Source organism: Oncorhynchus mykiss, chromosome 9 (genome assembly GCF_057628025.1).
Source record: "Oncorhynchus mykiss isolate SJ-2025 chromosome 9, ASM5762802v1, whole genome shotgun sequence".
Classification (NCBI taxonomy): Eukaryota; Metazoa; Chordata; class Actinopteri; order Salmoniformes; family Salmonidae; genus Oncorhynchus; species Oncorhynchus mykiss.
Window position 1 is genome coordinate 22,428,426 of NC_143030.1, and position 21,580 is coordinate 22,450,005.

The window sequence follows — 21,580 nt, forward strand, 5'->3', positions numbered from 1 at the left end:
TTTACATGTACTCTGCGGTCTGCTATGAACAAAACATTAAGCTGTAGCTATCTACACTTTGGTACGGCCTGTTGGCCTTTTGCACAGGACCCTCTATGTCTTTCTCTCCCTCTGTCTCTGTCTCTTTCTGTCTCTCTTTATGTGGTTTCAGCAGGATCTCAGTGGTGTCAGTCAGTTAGATGTATCACATACTCTGTTACTCTTCATGTTGCCCTTTTAATCAACAATATTTTTGAGGCATCTAGTTAACTATACATAGTCGACTTTGAATCTGTGTAAAAACACAATTAACTATTTACTAGTTAATTGACCTAGACATCAGACGTCTGTAGTTAAACACAAGCCATGGTTTGAAGTGTGATGTAAAGTATCATCATCATCTGGACCAAGAAGAAAGGGCGTCCTTCTAATCATACGATGGGAGGGATTTTATCTGTCAATACATTCAGAATAAATAGTGTATGAGATATTGTTGGTTAAGTAAAAACTATTGACACATTTTCTTTTTCTCTGTGTTATAAAGTGACTGTGTGGAAGTCATAGAGGCCCTAGAGGATGACAGTGTCATAACATGTGGCCAACCAGGTCTCAACTACTGTATCACTCCCATGGACCACAATGGCAAGAAAAACATTAAGTAAAGGATCCACTGACTGTTGCTGTTGTGTCTTTTACTTTGGGTGGACAAGCCCTTTGTTGGCCAGCTGCAGTACATAGTATTGCAGACAGTATGAGCTGTAGTTAAACCCAATAAAGGACAAATCTACAGTAGTGACATTGTTCAAAACATTAAACTGAACATCGACATATTCAAACTTGCTATGTGATAAAGTTGTGCAACACAGAATCAAGATGTACAACAACATAAGAGGACAGTGTTTGTTCCATTCATTGTCTACTGGGCGGCCTACCGAGTGTTCAGCCAATCAAATTTGACCATCAAAGATGAACCAATGAACGCAAACGCAAACGCAAAAGTTTCCATTCTTTTCTGTGGAGAGACTGCATTTTACACAGGTCAGTCTCGTCCCGTGAAGGAGCAACCAGGATGAATACACTACTCACATTTCTTTTGATTTGGAAAGCATGTCAGTAACATCTAGCTCAATTGACTAATGTTATACAAGTTCTCTATACATTTAAAGTGTTCACTATAGGCATTTGGAAAATGTAATAAATGCAGTAAACATAGAGTTTTTTTCATTAGCATCTCAACACCAGTTCTTGTTCAGCCCACTTCTTCCCAGAAAGCAGAGCTGGGAGGCAATGTTAGTATTGAATGCCACATGACTAGTGAAAAACAGTAGTGGCTGAGTTTGACTTGTTTTTGTAGAAGTGTGCAACAAAATGTATAGATTTTTCAAATCTTTATTTTGTCAAAAAGGTGCCAACCTCACCAGAGTTCACTTCCTCCTGAAAGCTTGACTTGCCTTCTACAGACATGACATGAGAAATACAATGTAAACCCCCTGTGTATGTCAAAGAGGACATATGTACCTGTAGTCTCAGCCACCAACCCAAATGATGAAATACAAACCAGTAACTCTGACTGTACATCATTTGAAGGGCTGCTCTAACTATGGTATGCCACAGGACACATGTTAGATTGACATTTTTATCACATGTTTTATGCCTGTTCAGACAGCCAATAAAATCACTTAGTTCACTGTTTCCACCTACTTCATAATGATTACCCGATGAGTGTCATCATATAAAAGGTGCCCACACACAAGACCCACACACTGTACAGTTCAGAAAGGACAGTGAAATGATGATTATATATTGGACAATCTTTTTGTATTATGCCAATTTGGGTAAGTAAGAAATATTAATACGGTTCCTTATACTTTTTATGTCAGTCTTTTTCATTCATTTGAATGACTATGTAGTCTGAATAATGATAATGTGCTATACCTTTGTCTGATTTATTTAGTTTGTTTGCTTCACAGGTTGTGCACTTAACAAGGATGTAATCCAACCAGACCCTGTGATAGTTACACAACTGGGACAAAGTGTATCACTCAATTGCTTTTGTCGATCTCAATTGATCAGAGTCTCTTGGTTCAAGCAAACTGTTGGACAGAAGCCTCTTCTCATGGCATCATCATATTATGGCAGTGAAAATAGTTTCTATTTCAACAACTTTACCGAGGACTTTACTGAGACTAAACGTTTGAGTGTGAACAGAGGAGTTGACAGCTGTAACCTGACCATCTCCAAGACAGTGTCGGGGGACTCATCTACATACTACTGTGTTAGTTTGTCAGCGAGGGAAGCCAAATTTGGAGAAGGAACTGTTTTAATTGTCAAAGGTAACTCAATAAGTTGCTTTAAAAATGTTGGTACTGAAGTGTGTTCACATAATGCTAAAATAATTAATCTAGCAGGGAAGAATGTACAAACCATGATCTTATTCACTCTCATCAGATTCAGGTTCCAACAGCATGTCTGTGCTCCAGCAGCCTGTGTCTGAGTCAGTTCAGCCAGGAGACTCTGTGACTCTGAACTGTACAATACACACTGAGACCTGTGCAGGAGAACACAGTGTCTTTTGGTTCAGACATGGCTCAGGAAAATCCCATCCAGGAATAATTTATACCCATGGAGACAGTAATGGTCAGTGTGAGAAGAGCCCTGAGGCTGAGTCTCCTACACAGAGCTGTGTCTACAGCCTCCCCAAGAAGAACCTCAGCCTCTCTGATGCTGGGACTTACTACTGTGCTATGGCCTCATGTGGGGAGATACTATTTGGGAATGGGACCAAACTGGAAATGGACTGTTAGTGATATTTCTGAAATTTCTAAAATATTTCTAACATTTTATGCCTGGTTGAACAAAATGTCCTGAATTTCCTCTATCACTGTCTGTATTTCTACAGATGGTTGTAAGGAGTACCCTGTTCTCTTGGTGTACTGCCTGGGTGTAGCGTTGGCTCTTTGTGGCATCATCATCATTGTCCTTGGTTGTGTTACTTACAAAATGACCAAGAAAATTTCTCTGCTGTCCAGAGGTAAACGTTATCATTGCCCACAATATATGTTTAAACGGTTGGTGCAGTGTATTTGGAAAGTATTCACACCCCTTGACTGTTTCGACATGTTTAATTAAAACAATCCCATAATGACAACGTGAAAAAAGGTTTTTAGAAATGTTTGCAAATTTTAATTTATTTAATACAGAAATACATTATTTACATAAGTATTCAGACCCTTGGCTATTTGACTCGAAATTGAGCTCAGGTGAATCATGTTTCCATTGATCATCCTTGAGATGTTTGTACAACTTGATTGGAGTCCACCTCTGTTAAAGTAATTGTCCGTAGAGTTCCGAGATAGGAATGTGTGAAGGCACAGATCTGGAGAAGTGTACCAAAACATTTCAGCAGCATTGAAGGTCCCAAAGAACACAGTGGCCTCCATAATTCTTAAATGGAAGAAGTTTGGAACCACCAATACCCTTCCTATAGTTTACCGCCCGGTCAAACTGAGCAATCGAGGGAGAAGGGCCTTGGTCAGGGAGGTGAACGAGAACCTGATAGTCACTCTGACAGAGCTCCACAATTCCTCTGTGCAGATGGAAGAACCTTCCCGAACGACAACCACCTGTGCAGCACTCCACCAATCAGGCCTTTATGGTAGAGTGTGCAGATGGAAGCCACTCCTTAGTACAAGGCACATGAATGCCCGCTTGGAGTTTGCCAAAAGCCGCCAAAATACATTCAGACCACGAGAAACCAGATTCTCTGGTCTGATGAAACCAAGATTGAACTCTTTGGCCTGAATGTCAAGTGTCACGTCTGGAGGAAACCTGGCACCATCCCTACTGTGAAGCATGGGGGTAGCAGCATCATGCTGAGCGGATGTTTTTCGGCGGCAGGGACTGGGAGACTAGTCAGGATCGAGGGAAAGATCAACGGTGCAAAGTACAGAGAGTTCCTTTATGAAAACTTGCTCCAGAGCCCTCAGGACCTCATACTTGGGCAAAGGTTCACCTTCCAACAGGGCAACGACCCTAAGCACACAGCCGAGACAACGCAGGACTGGCTTCAGGACAAGTCTCGGAATGTCCTTGAGTGGTCCAGCCAGAGCCCGGACATGAATCCGATCGAAAATCTCTGGAGAGACATGAAAATAGCTGTGCAGCAACGCTCCCCATCCGACCTGACATATTTTGAGAGGACCTGCAGAAAAGAGTGGAAGAAACTCCCCAAATACAGGTTTGCCAAGCTTGTAGTGTCATACCCAAGAAGACGCGAGCCTCTAATCTTTGCCAAATATACTTGAAAGTACTAAGTAAAGGGTCTGAATACTTATGTAAATGTTTTATTTCAGATTTTTATTTTTAATAACAATGCAAAAATAAAAAATAAACTGTTTTTGCTTTGTCATTACAGCATGTGCTATTGTGTAGATTGATCAGGGAAAGAACAATGTCATCTGTTTTAGAATAAGGCTGTAACGTAACAAATTGTGTAAAATGTCAAGTGGTCTGAAGATATTCCAAATGCACTGCACATTACGTTGTAGCCATGAAATTGAGTTAATTTATTGTGTGATGATGATGATGATGATGATTCCTTCATGTGTTTGTCTAAAAGGAACGCACCCTCAGCCAAGTGGCCCGGCAGTCCACAGTTCTTATAACCAGGTATTCAGATCTTATGACGTTGATGAACTGTAAACAAATGATCAGGCCATTTCCTGATGTCTTTGGAATTTGTTTTGCTATTCTTCTTAGGATCAAAAAGACAACGACACACTCACGTCGGTCCATTACGCTGCTCTGAATGCCATCCACAAGAAGCCAAAGACCCGGAGACAGAGGAGAGCCATGGAGAGAGACACTGTGTACTCTGGGGTGAGGTGCCAAAACACGGACTGAAAAGACTTGCATTGCTTTTTCTGTTACACATTGTGTTTTTATCATTATAATTGTGTTACAATTTCTTGTATTCTGTCTAACTCCTTTTTACATTACTGTTGTGCATTTTGTATCAAATAAAACTAATTCACTGCAATGTGGATGTTTTGTTTGATTTTCTCTCATATTCTTCAAGTTAAACTGGTAGGTTTGCAGGGACATTGTATCCTGATTACATGATGTTTATAATAGCATGCATAGAGTACTGACTAACACTTTCAGTTGTCTCAAACTCTCTTTTTAAACTGTGTCCTGTGTCCTTGTTGATAATTCAATCAAAATATGACAATGTACGCATTGTAACTGAGACGTTTTCACAAACAACACAAAATGTGAATATGCATATGTGAAGGTTGAAGTACAGGAACTCAATAGGGATGCAGCAGTGTATGTGGAAGTCCCCATAACTGCCTGAGCAGTAGAGTGTGCAGCAACTTTATTAAGAGTTGTGAAAATGTTCAAATTGTTCACTAAGAATCGTTGAAAAAGTACTTTCCTGTGAGAGTTGATGTGTCTAGTCATAATATCTGTCAACAAATGCCCAACAAAGACACTGTGTGGCTGTTAAGGATCTATAACAAGGTAATATATACATTTATTACATACATATTACACATCTGTATCATGTTATAAATCAATTTCAGAATCATAGAGTCACTTGTATCAAACAGTCTAGGTAGTCATCATCACTGGATCATTACTACTAACATCAACTAAGTTACTATGAAGTGTAGCTAAGTTATCAGGAGGAGCCACGCAATCACTCAAAATAAAACTGATTGTAGAGTGATCTGTACAACAAAGCCACAGGTGTTTACGTGTAGTTTTGTATATAGTTCCAGGGAGTAATTGAATAAGTATGTGAGACAAACTATTTATCAATTCATCTCTCCTCTGTAATGTGTTGTCCTGTTTTATTTGTGTTGATAGCATGCCACTCACACCCACCCCCACACAACAAGTTCACATGTACTTTGCAGTCCTCCGTAAACCCAAGATGAGGCCATATCTAAGCATTGGTCATGTGGGTCTGCTGGCTTTGCGCAGACAGGACCTTCCTACCTGCTCTCTGTGTCTCTAAGTGGTTTTCAGCCGGATGTCTATGTGGTGTAGCTGTTGTTCTCACAATCTTTACATTTTGTTCATGTTGCCCTAAAATAATTTACAAACCACAAAGAACTGCTGATGAACCCTATTTTAACTCTCTGAGTTAACTGTGTCATGTGTGATACAGCACCATCTAGTCTAGATCTATGGGCTCAGGGGAGGGGACAGTTTATGATGATGTCATGTGAGAACTTTTCAGTGCATTCTGAATTAGACAAGTCTTGTAAGACTACTGCAGGATTCTCTTTCAGAAGGAGACCAATAGAGGATGATTACTTCCTGTGAGAACAACACTAACCAGAGAGTGAAACAGAATAGAAATAGCATGTCACATGTATTAGTTAGGCTGGTGTGTCCAATCAGTCATGGAACTCGCAGGTTTACACTTCAGTTAGTGGATGTTTCTGTGTATGATATACAGGGAACGAGACTGACATAAAATTGACTTGTTTCACTCTGTAGGTGTTTCCCCTATATACACTGACGTTGCTCTACCCCTACATGTCAACACATGTTAAATGCACAACATACCTCCTATATGCCATCAGGAGTATTGTGTTAGGTTCTAATTTCTGTTACAATAATGCAGATGGATACAAGCTAAATGTATTCACCAAACTAGGTGTTGCAGCTGCAAAAGCACACCTACATGTCACAGACGCATACGACTAGGCTCTGTTGCTGGGCAGGGACTGAGTCTGTTCCTCCCATTGATGTTATTGTGTTCCAGCCTGTCGAGTCCAGAACCTTCATACTCCTCTGTGCCTTTCACATGTCTTCTTATCAGTCAGAAGAGACATTGAGTAATTGGGAGTACCGGTGACGATTTTAGCATGTAAATCTTGGTGGGGACCCCCCCAAAAATGTGGGATGCATATCAACAAAGCTTCTACACAACACAACACTAAACAATAAATGAATTGCACAATAGCGGTGACAAACGGTGCCCACAAACTGTTAGGGCCTACATAAAGCTGTCCCAACACCTTACCAATGCTACACCTGGCTATCAGCGTAGCCTTGTCTGGCAGTAAAACAGTTAATTCAGCCTCATTTACTGCCTTTAAAAAAAAACATAGCTGATATGGCTGACTTGCTTAAACAAATGTGGTTTCTACTGACAATTGATATGTACAAACTATGGCATAAGGGGACGACAAGCGGATAAGAGGCAATCCGTAGTTTCGATTAAGAGATTAATGAGCGAGCTAGGACGGACGTAGTTAATATAACTATTTGTTCAGCACTTTTGAAATGTTCAGCAACAGAATTCAGAACATGGGCCACTCTTACAGTGTTCTCCCTGTTCACCAAGTCAAAACCGTAGGATAAATGAAAGGGGCATATAAAGAGACAATGAAAGCTCTTACAATATTCAATGATTACATTTCTCAAAAACAGATTATAGGCTACATGTGCACCACCAAGTCAGAACAGTAGGCGAAATTAAGAGGTGAAAATACACCAAATTATTAGGCTAAGGCACATGGGCTACTAACAGTTTACTACACAACATACACTTTGCATTACTTTCTTAGCTACAGTATACATACAGTGCCTTGCAAAAGTATTCGGTCCCCTTGAACTTTGCGACCTTTTGCCACATTTCAGGCTTCAAACATAAAGATATAAATCTGTATTTTTTGTGAAGAATCAACAACAAGTGGGACACAATCATGAAGTGGAACAACATTTATTGGATATTTCAAACTTTTTTAACAAATCAAAAACTGAAAAATTGGGCGTGCAAAATTATTCAGTCCCCTTAAGTTAATACTTTGTAGCACCATCTTTTGCTGCGATTACAGCTGTAAGTCGCTTGGGGTATGTCTCTATCAGTTTTGCACATCGAGAGACTGAAATTTTTTCCCATTCCTCCTTTCAAAACAGCTCGAGCTCAGTGAGGTTGGATGGAGAGCATTTGTGAAAAGCAGTTTTCAGTTCTTTCCACAGATTCTCGATTGGATTCAGGTCTGGACTTTGACTTGGCCATTCTAACACCTGGATATGTTTATTTTTGAACCATTCCATTGTAGATTTTGCTTTATGTTTTGGATCATTGTCTTGTTGGAAGACAAATCTCCGTCCCAGTCTCAGGTCTTTTGCAGACTCCACCAGGTTTTCTTCCAGAATGGTCCTGTATCCATCTTCCCATCAATTTTAACCATCTTCCCTGTCCCTGCTGAAGAAAAGCAGGCCCAAACCATGATGCTGCCACCACCATGTTTGACAGTGGGTATGGTGTGTTCAGCTGTGTTGCTTTTACGCCAAACATAACGTTTTGCATTGTTGCCAAAAAGTTCAATTTTGGTTTCATCTGACCAGAGCACCTTCTTCCATATGTTTGGTGTGTCTCCCAGGTGGCTTGTGGCAAACTTTAAACGACACTTTTTATGGATATCTTTAAGAAATGGCTTTCTTCTTGCCACTCTTCCATAAAGGCCAGATTTGTGCAATATACGACTGATTGTTGTCCTATGGACAGAGTCTCCCATCTCAGCTGTAGATCTCTGCAGTTCATCCAGAGTGATCATGGGCCTCTTGGCTGCATCTCTGATCAGTCTTCTCCTTGTATGAGCTGAAAGTTTAGAGGGACGGCCAGGTCTTGGTAGATTTGCAGTGGTCTGATACTCCTTCCATTTCAATATTATCGCTTTCACAGTGCTCCTTTGGATGTTTAAAGCTTGGGAAATCTTTTTGTATCCAAATCCGGCTTTAAACTTCTTCACAACAGTATCTCGGACCTGCCTGGTGTGTTCCTTGTTCTTCATGATGCTCTCTGCGCTTTTAACGGACCTCTGAGACTATCACAGTGCAGGTGCATTTATACGGAGACTTGATTACACACAGGTGGATTGTATTTATCATCATTAGTCATTTAGGTCAACATTGGATCATTCGGAGATCCTCACTGACCTTTTTTTGAGAGAGTTTGCTGCACTGAAAGTAAAGGGGCTGAATAATTTTGCACGCCCAATTTTTCAGTTTTTGATTTGTTAAAAAAGTTTGAAATATCCAATAAATGTCGTTCCACTTCATGATTGTGTCCCACTTGTTGTTGATTCTTCACAAAAAAATACAGTTTTATATCTTTATGTTTGAAGCCTGAAATGTGGCAAAAGGTCGCAAAGTTCAAGGGGGCCGAATACTTTCGCAAGGCACTGTACATACAGATACCTATATAGACATACATACTTTTTTTAAAGAACATACCTTTATTATTATTCCCCGCAAACCCTACCGCCGATCCCCCAATTGGAGTAAACTAATAAATACTTCTGCTTTTACCTTCAATTTATACATCTTATACACATTTTACAGACACAGTCTGCTTTACAATAGTTCTCTCTTGTTTGTTCTTAGTCCTTCCTCTATTTCTGATGTCCATCCAGTTTGATTTCTATTTGTAACTATGCTATTTCACAAAAGTTCCGAACCTATATACATTTTACAGATCCCGTATGCTTTACATTGTTTATCTTGTTATTAGTCCCACCCTTCAGCTCCATTCAACCCCTTTCATCTATCTCTCAACATCATCCATTTTGGATTTCTATTTGCCATATATTTTTCAACTGTGCTGTGATGCTTCACAAAATAATTGAACCTTCCTATTCTCATAGCTTCTACAGATTGTAAATAAAAAATTAGCATTTTTGCTAAAATAATTATATTATTGATTGACTGACTATGGCTTTTCAAATCACCCAGTATTGCTATCTGTAGTGTTAGTTCTAGGCAAATGTTGCAATTCTTCAGCCATTCCTGGACCTGTGACCAAAAACGTGCTACATATGGACAATACCAAAATAAATGAAGATTGTATCCCCCATATATATAACATTCTATTAGTTGCAAGAATTTTGTATAGTCATTTATATCGAAAAATTTGAAGTTTTGAATCCGGCGTTGTTTTGCGTATCAATTCATAAACCATGTGCCATGGAATGGGTACATCGAAAATCTCTTCCCAACTATTTTGCAATTTATATGGCACAGTTGTCAGTTTTTGGTCCTTAAATGAAATCGGTATATGTTTTTATTTATCACACTTTTCTTTAACCGTTTATGTTCTTTAATACAGGGCCGACATACAAGTTCCTTACTTTTCCCCCTTCTACTTGCCTCTTCCATTTTTGTGGTAATGCTGCAATTAATTGGTTGTAATTTTGGGTGGAGCAGACATTTCCATCTCGTTTGTTTTGTTGACGTTGAGTGGAGTTATTTTCCAGGCACCACACTCCCAGAGCCCTCACCTCCTCCCTGTAGGCTGTCTTGTCATCATTGCTAATCAGGCCTACTACTGTTGTGTTGTCTGCAAACTTGATTATTGAGTTGGAGGGGTGCTTGGCCACACAGTCATGAGTGAACAGGGGGTACAGGAGGGGGCTGAGCATGCACCCTTGTGGGGCCCCAGTGTTGAGGATCAGCGGAGTGAAGGTGATGTTTTCTACCTTCACCACCTGGGGGTGGCCTGTCGGGAAGTCCAGGTCCCAGTTGCACAGCGCGGGGTTCAGACCCAGGGCCTCGACCTTACTGATGAACTTGGAGGGTACTATGGTGTTGAATGCTGAGCTATAGTCAATAAACAACATTCTTACATAGGTATTCATCATGTCCAGATGGGATAGGACAGTGTGCAGTGTGATGGCGATTGCATCATCTGTGGATCTATTGGGGCGGTAAGCAAATTTAAGTGGGTCTAGGGTGGCAGGTAAGGTATAGGTGATATGAACCTTGACTAGTCTCTCAATACACTTCATAATGACAGAGGTGAGTGCTATGGGGTGATAGTCATTAAGTTCAGTTACCTTTGCCTTCTTGGGTACAGGAACAATGGTGGCCATCTTGAATCATGTGGGGACAGCAGACTGGGATAAGGAAAGATTGATTATGCCAGTTAACACACCAGCCAGCTGGTCTGCACATGCTCTGAGGATGAGGCTTGGGTTGACGTCTGGGCTGGCAGCCTTGTGGGGGTTAACACGTTTAAATGTTTTACTTACGTTGGCCACGGAGAAGGAGAGCCCACAGTCCTTGGTAGCAGGCCTGTCCGGAAGCAAGACGTCAGTCTCGGCGAAGAAAATCCCCAGCTACGACAAATGCACCCTCAGGATATGTGGTTTCCAGTTTGCATAAAGTCTAGTGAAGTTCTTTGAGGGCTGTCGAGGATTCGGCTTGAGGTGGGATGTAAACGGCCGTGGCGATGATAGAGGACAATGCTCTTGGGAGATAATATGGTCGGCATTGAATTGTGAGTTATTCTAGGTCGGTTGAACAAAAGGACTTGAGTTCCTGTATGTTCCTAGAATTACACCATGAGTCGTTAATCATGAAACACACCCTTCCGCCCGGAGAGATATTTATTCCTGTCTGCGCGATGTACTGAGAATCCTGCTGGCTTTACCGACTCCAACTGAGTATCCAGAGAGAGCCATGTTGCCATGAAACAAAGTATGTTACAGGCCCCGATGTCTCTCTGGAAAGAAATTCTTGCTCTTAGCTCACCAACTTCTATATCCAAAGACACAGAACATGACTCAAAACATTTCCTGAGCTAATAATGTAAAAAGAATTGTACATAAAAAAAAGAAATACTGCAAAGTTTCCAAAGAGCTAGTCGCAACACTGCCATCTCCGTCGGCGCCATTTTCACATGCATCATGTTACAGTAAATATCATGCAGCTGTAGTGTAGGAGTGTTTTTCATCTTTGTTTTCTCTTTAAGACATAGGCCTACTGATTGCATGCCACACACCCCCTCACATACACAGCAACCTATTTACATGTACTCTGATGTATGTTATGAACAATACACAAGGCTGTAGCTGTCTATACTTTGGTAAGGCCTGTTGGCCTTCTGCACAGGACTCTGTCTTTCTCTCTCTCTGAGAGAGTTATTGGTCAGCCCACTTCTTCCCAGAAAGCAAAGCTGGGAGGCAATGTAACTATTGAATGCCACATGACCAGTGAAGAACAGGTCTAGAAGACAGAGAAGCAACATGGAAGTTGTACTCTGGGATCAAATCAAATTATATTTGTCACATGCGCCGAATACAATTGTAGACTTTACCGTGAAATGCTTGCTTCCAAGCCCTTAACCAACAGTGCAGTTCAATAAGAAGAAAATACTTACCAATTAGACTTAAATAAAAAGTAATAATAAAAGTGTCATGATGTGGTCCTCTTTGGGTACAGCGAGCACCATCCTCCTCTCTCTCTCACCACCTCTCTCTCTTCCCCCTACACCCAGGCTCTATCTCTCCTCATGGCCAGAGTATAGAGAGAGAGAGTGAGTTTCACAGGAGAACAAAGGAACCTCTTCCACATCTCAGAACTTGAGAACTGAACAATGTTCATGTTTTGGAGAATGTGTACACGGTCGGGGAAGAATCCAGCTACGACCGGTCCATTTCATTTAATGTTTGTGAAACTCATGAGAGACAATACATTACCATAACTCCACATTACCATAACTCTGTTTATACAGGAGTCTCAGTTGTGAGGATTGCATCTACTTGTTGTATAAAATGAATGAGTAATGATGAAACTATTTGTGAAATTATGTAATGTGATTTAAACTGTTTAATGAAGGAAACTCCAATTCCCTTTGGAGTTTAACTAGGTCATAGGCCCTCCCCATGAGCACAGACATTGACCTGGCGTCATGGGACAGCCCTCTTCTGCCGTTATGAATATAATCCCCACCTGAAGGATTTCCCTTCAGACCAGCTTATCTCGATTACCACGAGAGGGCTAAGGTTTGAGTAGAGACCAGTACCTCATCACAGAGGGAGCTAAGGTTTGAGTAGATTGCTGAACCTTTTAACCATACCACGTGGTTAAACTCTGAGACTATCGATCTGACTGAATAAGAGCAAATCTTTGATACTATTTACTAGTCTGCAGCTAGGAATTCTATACCAATGAATGCGAAGGCCGACAACCGCCGAAACATCTATTCTATAACAACATTTCTGAATGTTACTCTGAAGTAGCCTTTCTAACCAAAGACTCCAGGGGCGCAGAGAGAGGTCTGGATGAACTTCCAACCGAGATCACGACGACACACTGAGCTTAAATATATATATCGATTGCAATTGCTACCGAATGAGGGAGCGTTCATGTGCAAAGGATTACCATTTCAATGGTTATAATTATCAACTGTGTAGTGTCTTTTATCTTTCTCGCCCTTCTCAGTCCCTTTGTCTACCAAGCCGCCATGCCTGTTTAGCCCACTAGGGCACATCCCCTATAATTTTCTTGCAACCATATCTACTTTCTTTGTGTGTGCATTTCTGTGATTATTTAGTTAGTTAATAAATAAATGATTGAGACAATTTATGTATGGGTGATTCATAGTGAAGACTGGGTTTGTGCAGATAACCAACAATTTATGACGTTTGGAATGAGACTAATGTGAGGTAAAAAATAATTCAGTCATTAGTAGACTAATTGATCAGATATTAAAATATCTGAACGTTATATTAGGAAAATTCTAATTTTGTAATCTGAATATTTTCCTTGGTGCCCCGACTTCATAGTTAATTAAATGTACATTATTAGAATAATCACGTAATAATAATTACAGAGAATTGATTTGATAAACTAACAGTCTTCAGTTTAATGATTCCAAAAACAAGACAAAGGTAACACAATAAGAAGAACAATAACGAGGGTGTATACAGGGGGCACCGGTACCGAGTCAGTGTGCGGGGGTACAGGCTAGTTGAGGTAATCTGTACATGTTATCAGACTGTAGAACTGGATGAATGACATAGCCGTAGTTGTTCACTTTATTAGCTGTAACTGTAAAGAATTCATGAATTTCTTCTCTGCCAAACTCATTTGACCATTACTTACTTGTGATAAGATAAATTAATAATTTAACACTAATCAAGACAAAGGAAGTTGAATATATTTATTTAGGCCATACTCAGGCATCTTTATGTTGCAGTAATGAACATCTATTTATGTTGACATGCCATGCCATGAACACTCCCTCACACACACAGCAACCTATTTACAGATACTCTGATGAAATGTTTTAATGAAGAAGAGCACAATACATACATGGTAGTACGCCTTTTTATGAGTAAACAAGAAGAGGTTTCACGTGTTTTAAATGTTTTTTCATTTTTCTTTTAGCGGGGACCCTTTCTCAGCATAGCCAGTATGGGAAGCTTCATGTCAAGACATCAGACCAACAGGTTAGTAGAATGGGATTGGGAAAGAATATTACAGCAAAATATTACATCATTAGATTGGATCCAGAGTCTGAATTTAGTGAGTCTTTGTTTAAACCCCAAAGCTCCCCAGTGACAATGATGCCCTGAACTATTCTGCCCCGAAGTTCACTGACAAGAAGAGTACCAAGCCCAGGAGACAGAGGATAGAACAGAGAGAGGAAGAAACCATCTGCCCTGGTGTGAGTCAACAAGACAGGAAGTGACATGTGAGGGTCATCCAATAAGCATCATTCTAGCACCATTGCATGGGCCAAGCTTCAGCTAATAATAATGTAAAATCACTCAGATGCAGAGCATAATTGTCCAGCAAGTGTGAAAGCTGATATTGGGATGGTTTCAGAAGTCTCAAATCCTCAGAAATAGTGCATGAGGTTGACTGACTGCATACATTTGTTTTTGTAGAAGTTTACAACAAAATGTATACAATGATTTAGCGAATGTCTTAATTCTTCCTTATGATGATAATAGTTGTAACATGGAACTCTGTTACCTGCTTTTATGCTTGTGTGATATTTCAATAAACTTGTTATTTCCTACGTTTAATGACTTGCCCAATTCTTACCAATTATTTGCACCAGGTATCAAACGATCACATTTTTGTCAAAAAAGGTGCCAACCTCACCAGAGTTCACTTCCTCCTGAAAGCTTGAACTGCGTTCTACAACCATGAAGTGAGAAATGGAACGTAAACACCCTGTGTAAGTCAAAGAGGACATATGTACCGGTAGTCTCAGCCACCGACCCAAATGATGAAAAAATACAAACCAGTAACTCTGACTGTACATCATTTGAAGGTCTGCTCTAACTATGGTATGCCACAGGACACATGTTAGATTGTAGTTTTTATCACATGTTTTATGCCTGTTCAGACAGCCAATAAAATCACTTACTTCAGAGTTTCCACCTACTTCATAATGATTACCCGATGTGTGTCATCATATAAAAGGGGTCCACACACAAGACCCACACACTATACAGTTCAGAAAGGACAGTGAAATGATGATTATATATTGGACAATCATTTTGTTTTTCCGCAACTTTGGTAAGTAAGAAATACTGATACGGTTCCTTTTACTTTTTATGTCATAGTCTTTTTGAATCCATTTGAATGACTATGTAGTCTGAATAATGTTAATAATGTATAAATCTGTATGATGCCTCTGTCTGATTTATTTTGTTTGTTTTCTTCACAGGTTGTGCGCTTAAAAATGATGTAATCCAACCAGACCCTTTGATAGTTACAAATCTGGGACAAAATGTATCTCTCACTTGCTTTTGTCGATCTAATTTGATAGTCAGAGTCTCTTGGTTCAAGCAAACTGTTGGACAGAAGTCTCTTCTCATGGCATCATCATATTATCGCACTCAAAATACCTTTTATTTCAACAATTTTATCAAGGACTTCAAGGAGACTAAACGTTTGAGTGTGAAGAGAGGAGTTGGCAGCTCTAACCTGACCATCTCCAAGACAGAGTCAGGTGACTCAGCTACATACTACTGTGGTGCTATGGAAGCGGGCAAAGTCAAATTTGGAAAAGGAACTGTTTTAATTGTCAAAGGTAACTTAAATTCCTTCCCTAATTTTGGATTTTATATTTTGCACCATTAAAATAGAAATATACTTTAGACTTTGGCACTAAATGAACATACCAGGCTAATACAATATACACACTATGATCTTACTCCGTCACTCTCTTCAGGTTCAGAGTCCAACAGCATGTATGTACTCCAGCAACCTGTGTCTGAGTCAGTCCAGCCAGGAGACTCTGTGACTCTGAACTGTACAATACACACTGAGACCTGTGCTGGAGGACACAGTATCTATTGGTTCAGACATGGCTCAGGAGAATCCCGTCCAGGAATAATTTACACCCACGGAGACAGTAGTGAACAGTGTGAGGAGAGCCCTGAGGCTGGGTCTCCTACAAAGAGATTTGTCTATAATCTCCCCAAGAGGAACCTCAGCCTCTCTGATGCTGGGACTTACTATTGCGCTGTGGCATCATTTGGAGAGATACTGTTTGGGAACGGTACCAAGCTGGACGTTGACTGTTAGTGATATTTCTGACATTTTTGAAATGATCTAACATTTTATGCCTGCTTAAACAAAATGTCCTGAATCTCCTCTATCACTGTCTGTATTTCTACAGATGGTTGTAAGGAGGACCATGTTTTCTTGGTGTACTGCCTGGGTGTGGCGTTGGCTCTTTGTGTCATCCTCATCATTGTCCTTGGTTGTGTTTTGTATAAGTTTACGAAGAAAACCTCTCTGCTGTGCAGCGGTAAGCGTTATCATTGCCCACAATATATGATTAATCTGTTGGTGCGGTTTACATTACATGTTTTAGTAATGAAACTGGGTTGATTCAATGTATGATAATGATCATGATTAAGATGATTCCTTCATGTGTTTAAAAGGAAAGCATCCTCAGTCAGGTAGTCCGGCAGTCCCCAGTTGTCATAACCAGGTATGCAGACCGTATAGTGAATTATTCTGAGTATTACTCTGATGAACTGTAAACAGATCCCTCAATCAGTTTATTTCCTGATGCCTTTGAAATTTGTTTTGCTTTTCCTCTTAGGATCAAGAACACGATGACACACTCACATCGGTCCATTACGCTGCTCTGAATGTCATCCACATGAAGCCAAAGACCCAGAGGCAGAGGAGCACAATGGAGAGAGACACTGTGTACTCTGGGCTGAGGTGCCAAAACATGGTTTGAAATGTCAACTTTTATTCCGTAAAGACTTGCATCGCTTTTTCTCTTATACACTTGCTTTTTATCATTATAATTGTGTTACAATTGCTTATATTCTGTCAAACTCCTTTTTTACATTACTGTTGTGCATTTTAGATCAAATAAAACATGAATTCACTGTCATTTAGATGTTTTGTTTGATTTTCGCTCATATTCTTCAAGTTGTCTCAAAACTCTAATTTTTTAAGCTGTATACTGCATCACATATCTGTGGTTTTTTGACAGCCTTAAATATATGTTCCACTCAGCTTAACTCATCTCTAACCCCCAGCAATAACAGGTAATCCTCACCACACACTGTCTTCTCACACCTCAGTGTACCAAAACCACAAAATAATATGTCACTAAGATCACAACTCACTCTTTAATGATAAAAGCCTGAACTAATAATGTACTCCTTAGCTGAGTATATTTTGAAGAGCGCTGATAATGTTGAAAATAATTAAAATATCACTACACATTGTAACTGAGACGTTTTGACAAACAATACAAAATGTGAATATGCATTTGTGCAGCTTGAAGTACTGCACTTCAATTATCTTTCAATAGGGTGCAACAATGTACATAGAAGTCCTCATAACTCCCTTAACAGTAGAGTTGGCAGCAACTTTTGGAATTGTCAACATTTTCAAATTGTTCACTAAGAATTGTTGAAAACGTACTTACCTGTGATATTTCACGTGTATAACAGTGGTGGAAAAAGTACCCAATTGTCATACTTGAGTAAAAGTCAAGATACCTTAATAGATTATGACTTAAGTAAAAGTGAAAGTCACCCAGTAAAATACTACTTGAGTAAAAGTCTAAAATTATTTGGTTTTAAATATATTTAAGTGTCAAAAGTAAATGTTATTGCTAAAATATGCTTAAGTATCAAAAGTTAATATAAAATTGCTCACATTCCTAATAATAAGCAAACCAGACGGCACCATTTTCTTGTATTTTTATTTATTTACGGATAGCCAGGGGCACACTTCAACACTCTGACATCATTTACGAATGAAGCATGTGTGTTTAGGGAGTCCACCAGATCAGAAGCAGTAGGGTTGACCAGGGATGTTCTCTTGATAAGTGTGTGAACTTTCCTGTCCTGCTAAGCATGCAAAATGTAAAGAGTACTTTTGGGTGTCAGGGAAAATGTATGGAGTACAAAGTATATTATTTTACTTTTATGTAGTGAAGTAAAAGTAAAAGTTGTCAATAATATAAATAGTAAAGTAAAGTACAGATACCCCCCCCCCAAAAAAAAAACACAAGTAGTAATTTAAAGTAGTTTTACTTAAATCACCTTACACCACTGATGTGTCTAGTCATAATATCTGTTAACAAAGGCCCAACAAAGACACTGTGGTGCTGTTAAGAATCAATAACAAGGTAATATATACATGTATTACTTACATATTACACATCTGTATCATGTTATAAATCCATTTCAGAATCATAGAGTCATATGCATCAAACAGGCTAGGTAGTCATCATCACAGGATGGATCATTACTACTAACATAAACTAAGATATTATAAAGTGTAGCTTAGTTACCAGGAGGAGCCACACAGGCACTCAAAATAAAATGGGTAGCAGAGAGATATTTAAATGACGAAGACAATGACTCATGTGTTTGTGTGTAGTTTTGTATTGAGTTCCTGAGTAGTTGAATAGGTATGGGAGAAAACCTATTTATTCAAGTCATCTCTCCTCTGTAATGTGTTCTCAACACCTCTTTTAGTAGTGTTGATAGCATGTCACTCACACTCACTCCCACACAACAAGTTCACAGGTACTCTGCGGTCTTCTGTAAGCACAAGACGAGGTCGTATATACATTTTGGTCAGGTGGGCCTGCTGGCTTTGTGCACATAGGATCCTCCTACCTGCTCTCTGTGTCTCTGCCTCTATGTGGTTTACAGCAGGATGTCTGTGTGGTGTCACGTTCGTTGTAAGGATCGGACCAAGGCGCAGCGTGAGTAGAGTTCCACACCATTTTAATAAATCGAAAATCACTGAACAAAACAACAAACAACCAAACGAACCGTGACGCTACTGATGTGCACTAAGGCAACTATACATAGACAAGATCCCACAACACAAACGAGGAAAATGGCTACCTAAATATGATCTCCAATCAGAGGCAACGATAAACAGCTGTCTCTGATTGGGAACCATATCAGGCCAACATAGACATACAAAACCCCCTAGACATACAAAAACTAGAGTACTCACCCTAGTCACACCCTGACCTAACCAAAATATATAGAAAAACAGAGATATCTAAGGTCAGGGCATGAAAGTCACTGTTGTTCTCACTATCTTTACTTGTTGTGTTAGATATACAGGGAATGTAAAACTAACTAAAATGTATTTGTTTTATTCTGTAGGTGTTTCCCCCACATAAACTCATGATGCTCCATACTATACTGTACATTTCATTTTTTAAATTTTACTAGGCAAGTCAGTTAAGAACAAATTCTTATTTTCAATGACGGCCTAGGAACAGTGGGCAGAACGACAGCTCGGGGATTTTGGTTACTAGTCCAATGCTCTAACCACTAGGCTACCCTGCCGCCCCACATACTGTACATAGTATACTATACTGTACATGACAAGACAAGACATGTTCTTTGCACAACAGACCTCCTATTGGTCGTCTGGAGTATTGTAACTGTTGTCGTGATGTGACTTTCATTAATGCGATAACTGTCCCCTATTCAGTCCACTAACTATGTTTAATTGTTACCCGATTAAATGAATCATGTAACAATTATCTCATTAGGAATTTTGGACACCACGGAAGAAGTTCTTTAACGTGTTACCATCTCCTGAATTAAACTCTAAAAGATATAACTTATATAACAGTATATCGATAACAGTCACTTATTAATCATTACGTCATATCAGTCTCATTCTGAACAGTCGTAACCCCCTTGGATCCGCTAGAACCCCAACCATTGCTGATTATTCAGCAATACACAAATTGGTTTAATTATTTATTTACTAACTAACTAAATAATAACACAGAATACACATACACACTTACATGAGACAAAAGTCCCTAGTGGACTGACAAGAAATGACAGCTTGTTACAACATAACATTAGATGGAGAGGGGGAAACAGAGAGACAGAGTCAATGGGACAAAGATAATACTTATTGTATGTTTGGAAACTAGGCTCACAGTAACCATATACTTTGCATGCGAACCACTACCCATTTTGGGATAAGAAGTAATGCATGTATTAACGTGTAGATGTCTTTGTTCGTTGTCTATCTCTGTTGGAACCAATCAATCCTTCTATGGGGAAGGCTCTGGTTGTCCACCAGAGGTCAAAATGTCCTTCTTCTTAGTTGTCCTGGCCTGTAGTGGAGTGTTTTCAAATGGAAAACTCAGATACTTATCTGAGATGGGATTTTCTCCCTCCTTCCTCGGGTAGATAGTCAAAGTTCCAAATCACTTTACACGCACAGCTGCAGACTGGCGGTCTTTCTGGTCTGGTAGGTGAGGTTATCTTCTCCATTTCATGTTGAGGTTGAGAGTTTCAACCATTTCCAACATGTAGCTAACTCTCCACACTTCTCTGGTCTAAAGGAATTATTTAGGGTTTAGCTCCCGACCACTTTACCGCCAGTAGCAACCCGGCAATGTTTTGGTCTGATATGTTAATTCTTAGCCAGTCCTTTTAAGCACTCTGATTGAAAAGGGCAGTTCTATCATGCTGACAAGCTCTCTGACCTCATTTGCAAAGGATATTATTAGAAGTGCTCAAACCAAAATCACATTCATAAAAATAGTTTCATCATTCTTCATATTGTATTCACATCTGATTGGATGAAAACTTGACAGCTACTTCCTAAGTTACAGAATTTGGTTCATACAGTTTTTAATGACATCACAAAATGAAAAACAATATGACATTATTATTCTTTAGGTTCTCACTGACCATTCCCCACATTCTGATGTTAGGTACATGTGACTCACCACCTGGATTCGGACTTATGTAGCAAAATTTGAAATTGTGATTTTTACATTATATAAAAGTAGAGACTCAAAGCTACAAAATGGTATATCATACACTGCATTTGAGGAACAATGGGAAAGTAATTTTGCTTTGAAAGTTGATCAACTTGTAAACTCACTTATGAGAAAAATAACCTTTGAATGTTTTGTTATCTAGTGAAGGGTTCTGCTTTGTCTACACCCATTCAGCATCGTTCACACCCTCACCCTAAGCTTTAGCCCCACCCATCTCATTTCGCTCTCGAAACGCACACTCGATGCTCTGGCCGAGGATTTGTTTACCTCGGGATAACATGAAAACAGCCTAACAAGCACTGCTGGCAACAATTTCATTACGCTTTTTTGCAGACGTTTACTGACACCGGCCATATTCAGCGGTTGTTGTACACGCGTCACGTAACGTAAGCTAACGAGCCAGCCAGCCAACGTTAGCTAGTTGAACGATAAACAGTGCCAACAATGCCACAGCGCTGGGAGCTAACCAACCATGTTCAATGTTAGCTAGCTAACATTAGGCTCTAACTAGAACAG

At 39.7% G+C, this 21,580-nt stretch overlaps 1 protein-coding gene across 1 annotated transcript; it reads left to right on the forward strand.

Annotated features, from left to right (window-relative positions):
* Nucleotides 1-15,249: 15,249 nt before the first annotated feature.
* On the forward strand, nt 15,250-17,161 carry LOC110532960 (uncharacterized). Its single transcript, XM_090183738.1, has 6 exons — nt 15,250-15,318; nt 15,470-15,835; nt 15,977-16,327; nt 16,427-16,558; nt 16,695-16,744; nt 16,859-17,161. The coding sequence occupies exons 1-6, from the start codon at nt 15,273-15,275 to the stop codon at nt 17,000-17,002; spliced, it is 1,089 nt and encodes a 362-aa protein (XP_090039864.1). The 5' UTR covers nt 15,250-15,272; the 3' UTR covers nt 17,003-17,161.
* The last annotated feature ends 4,419 nt before the right edge of the window (nt 17,162-21,580 follow it).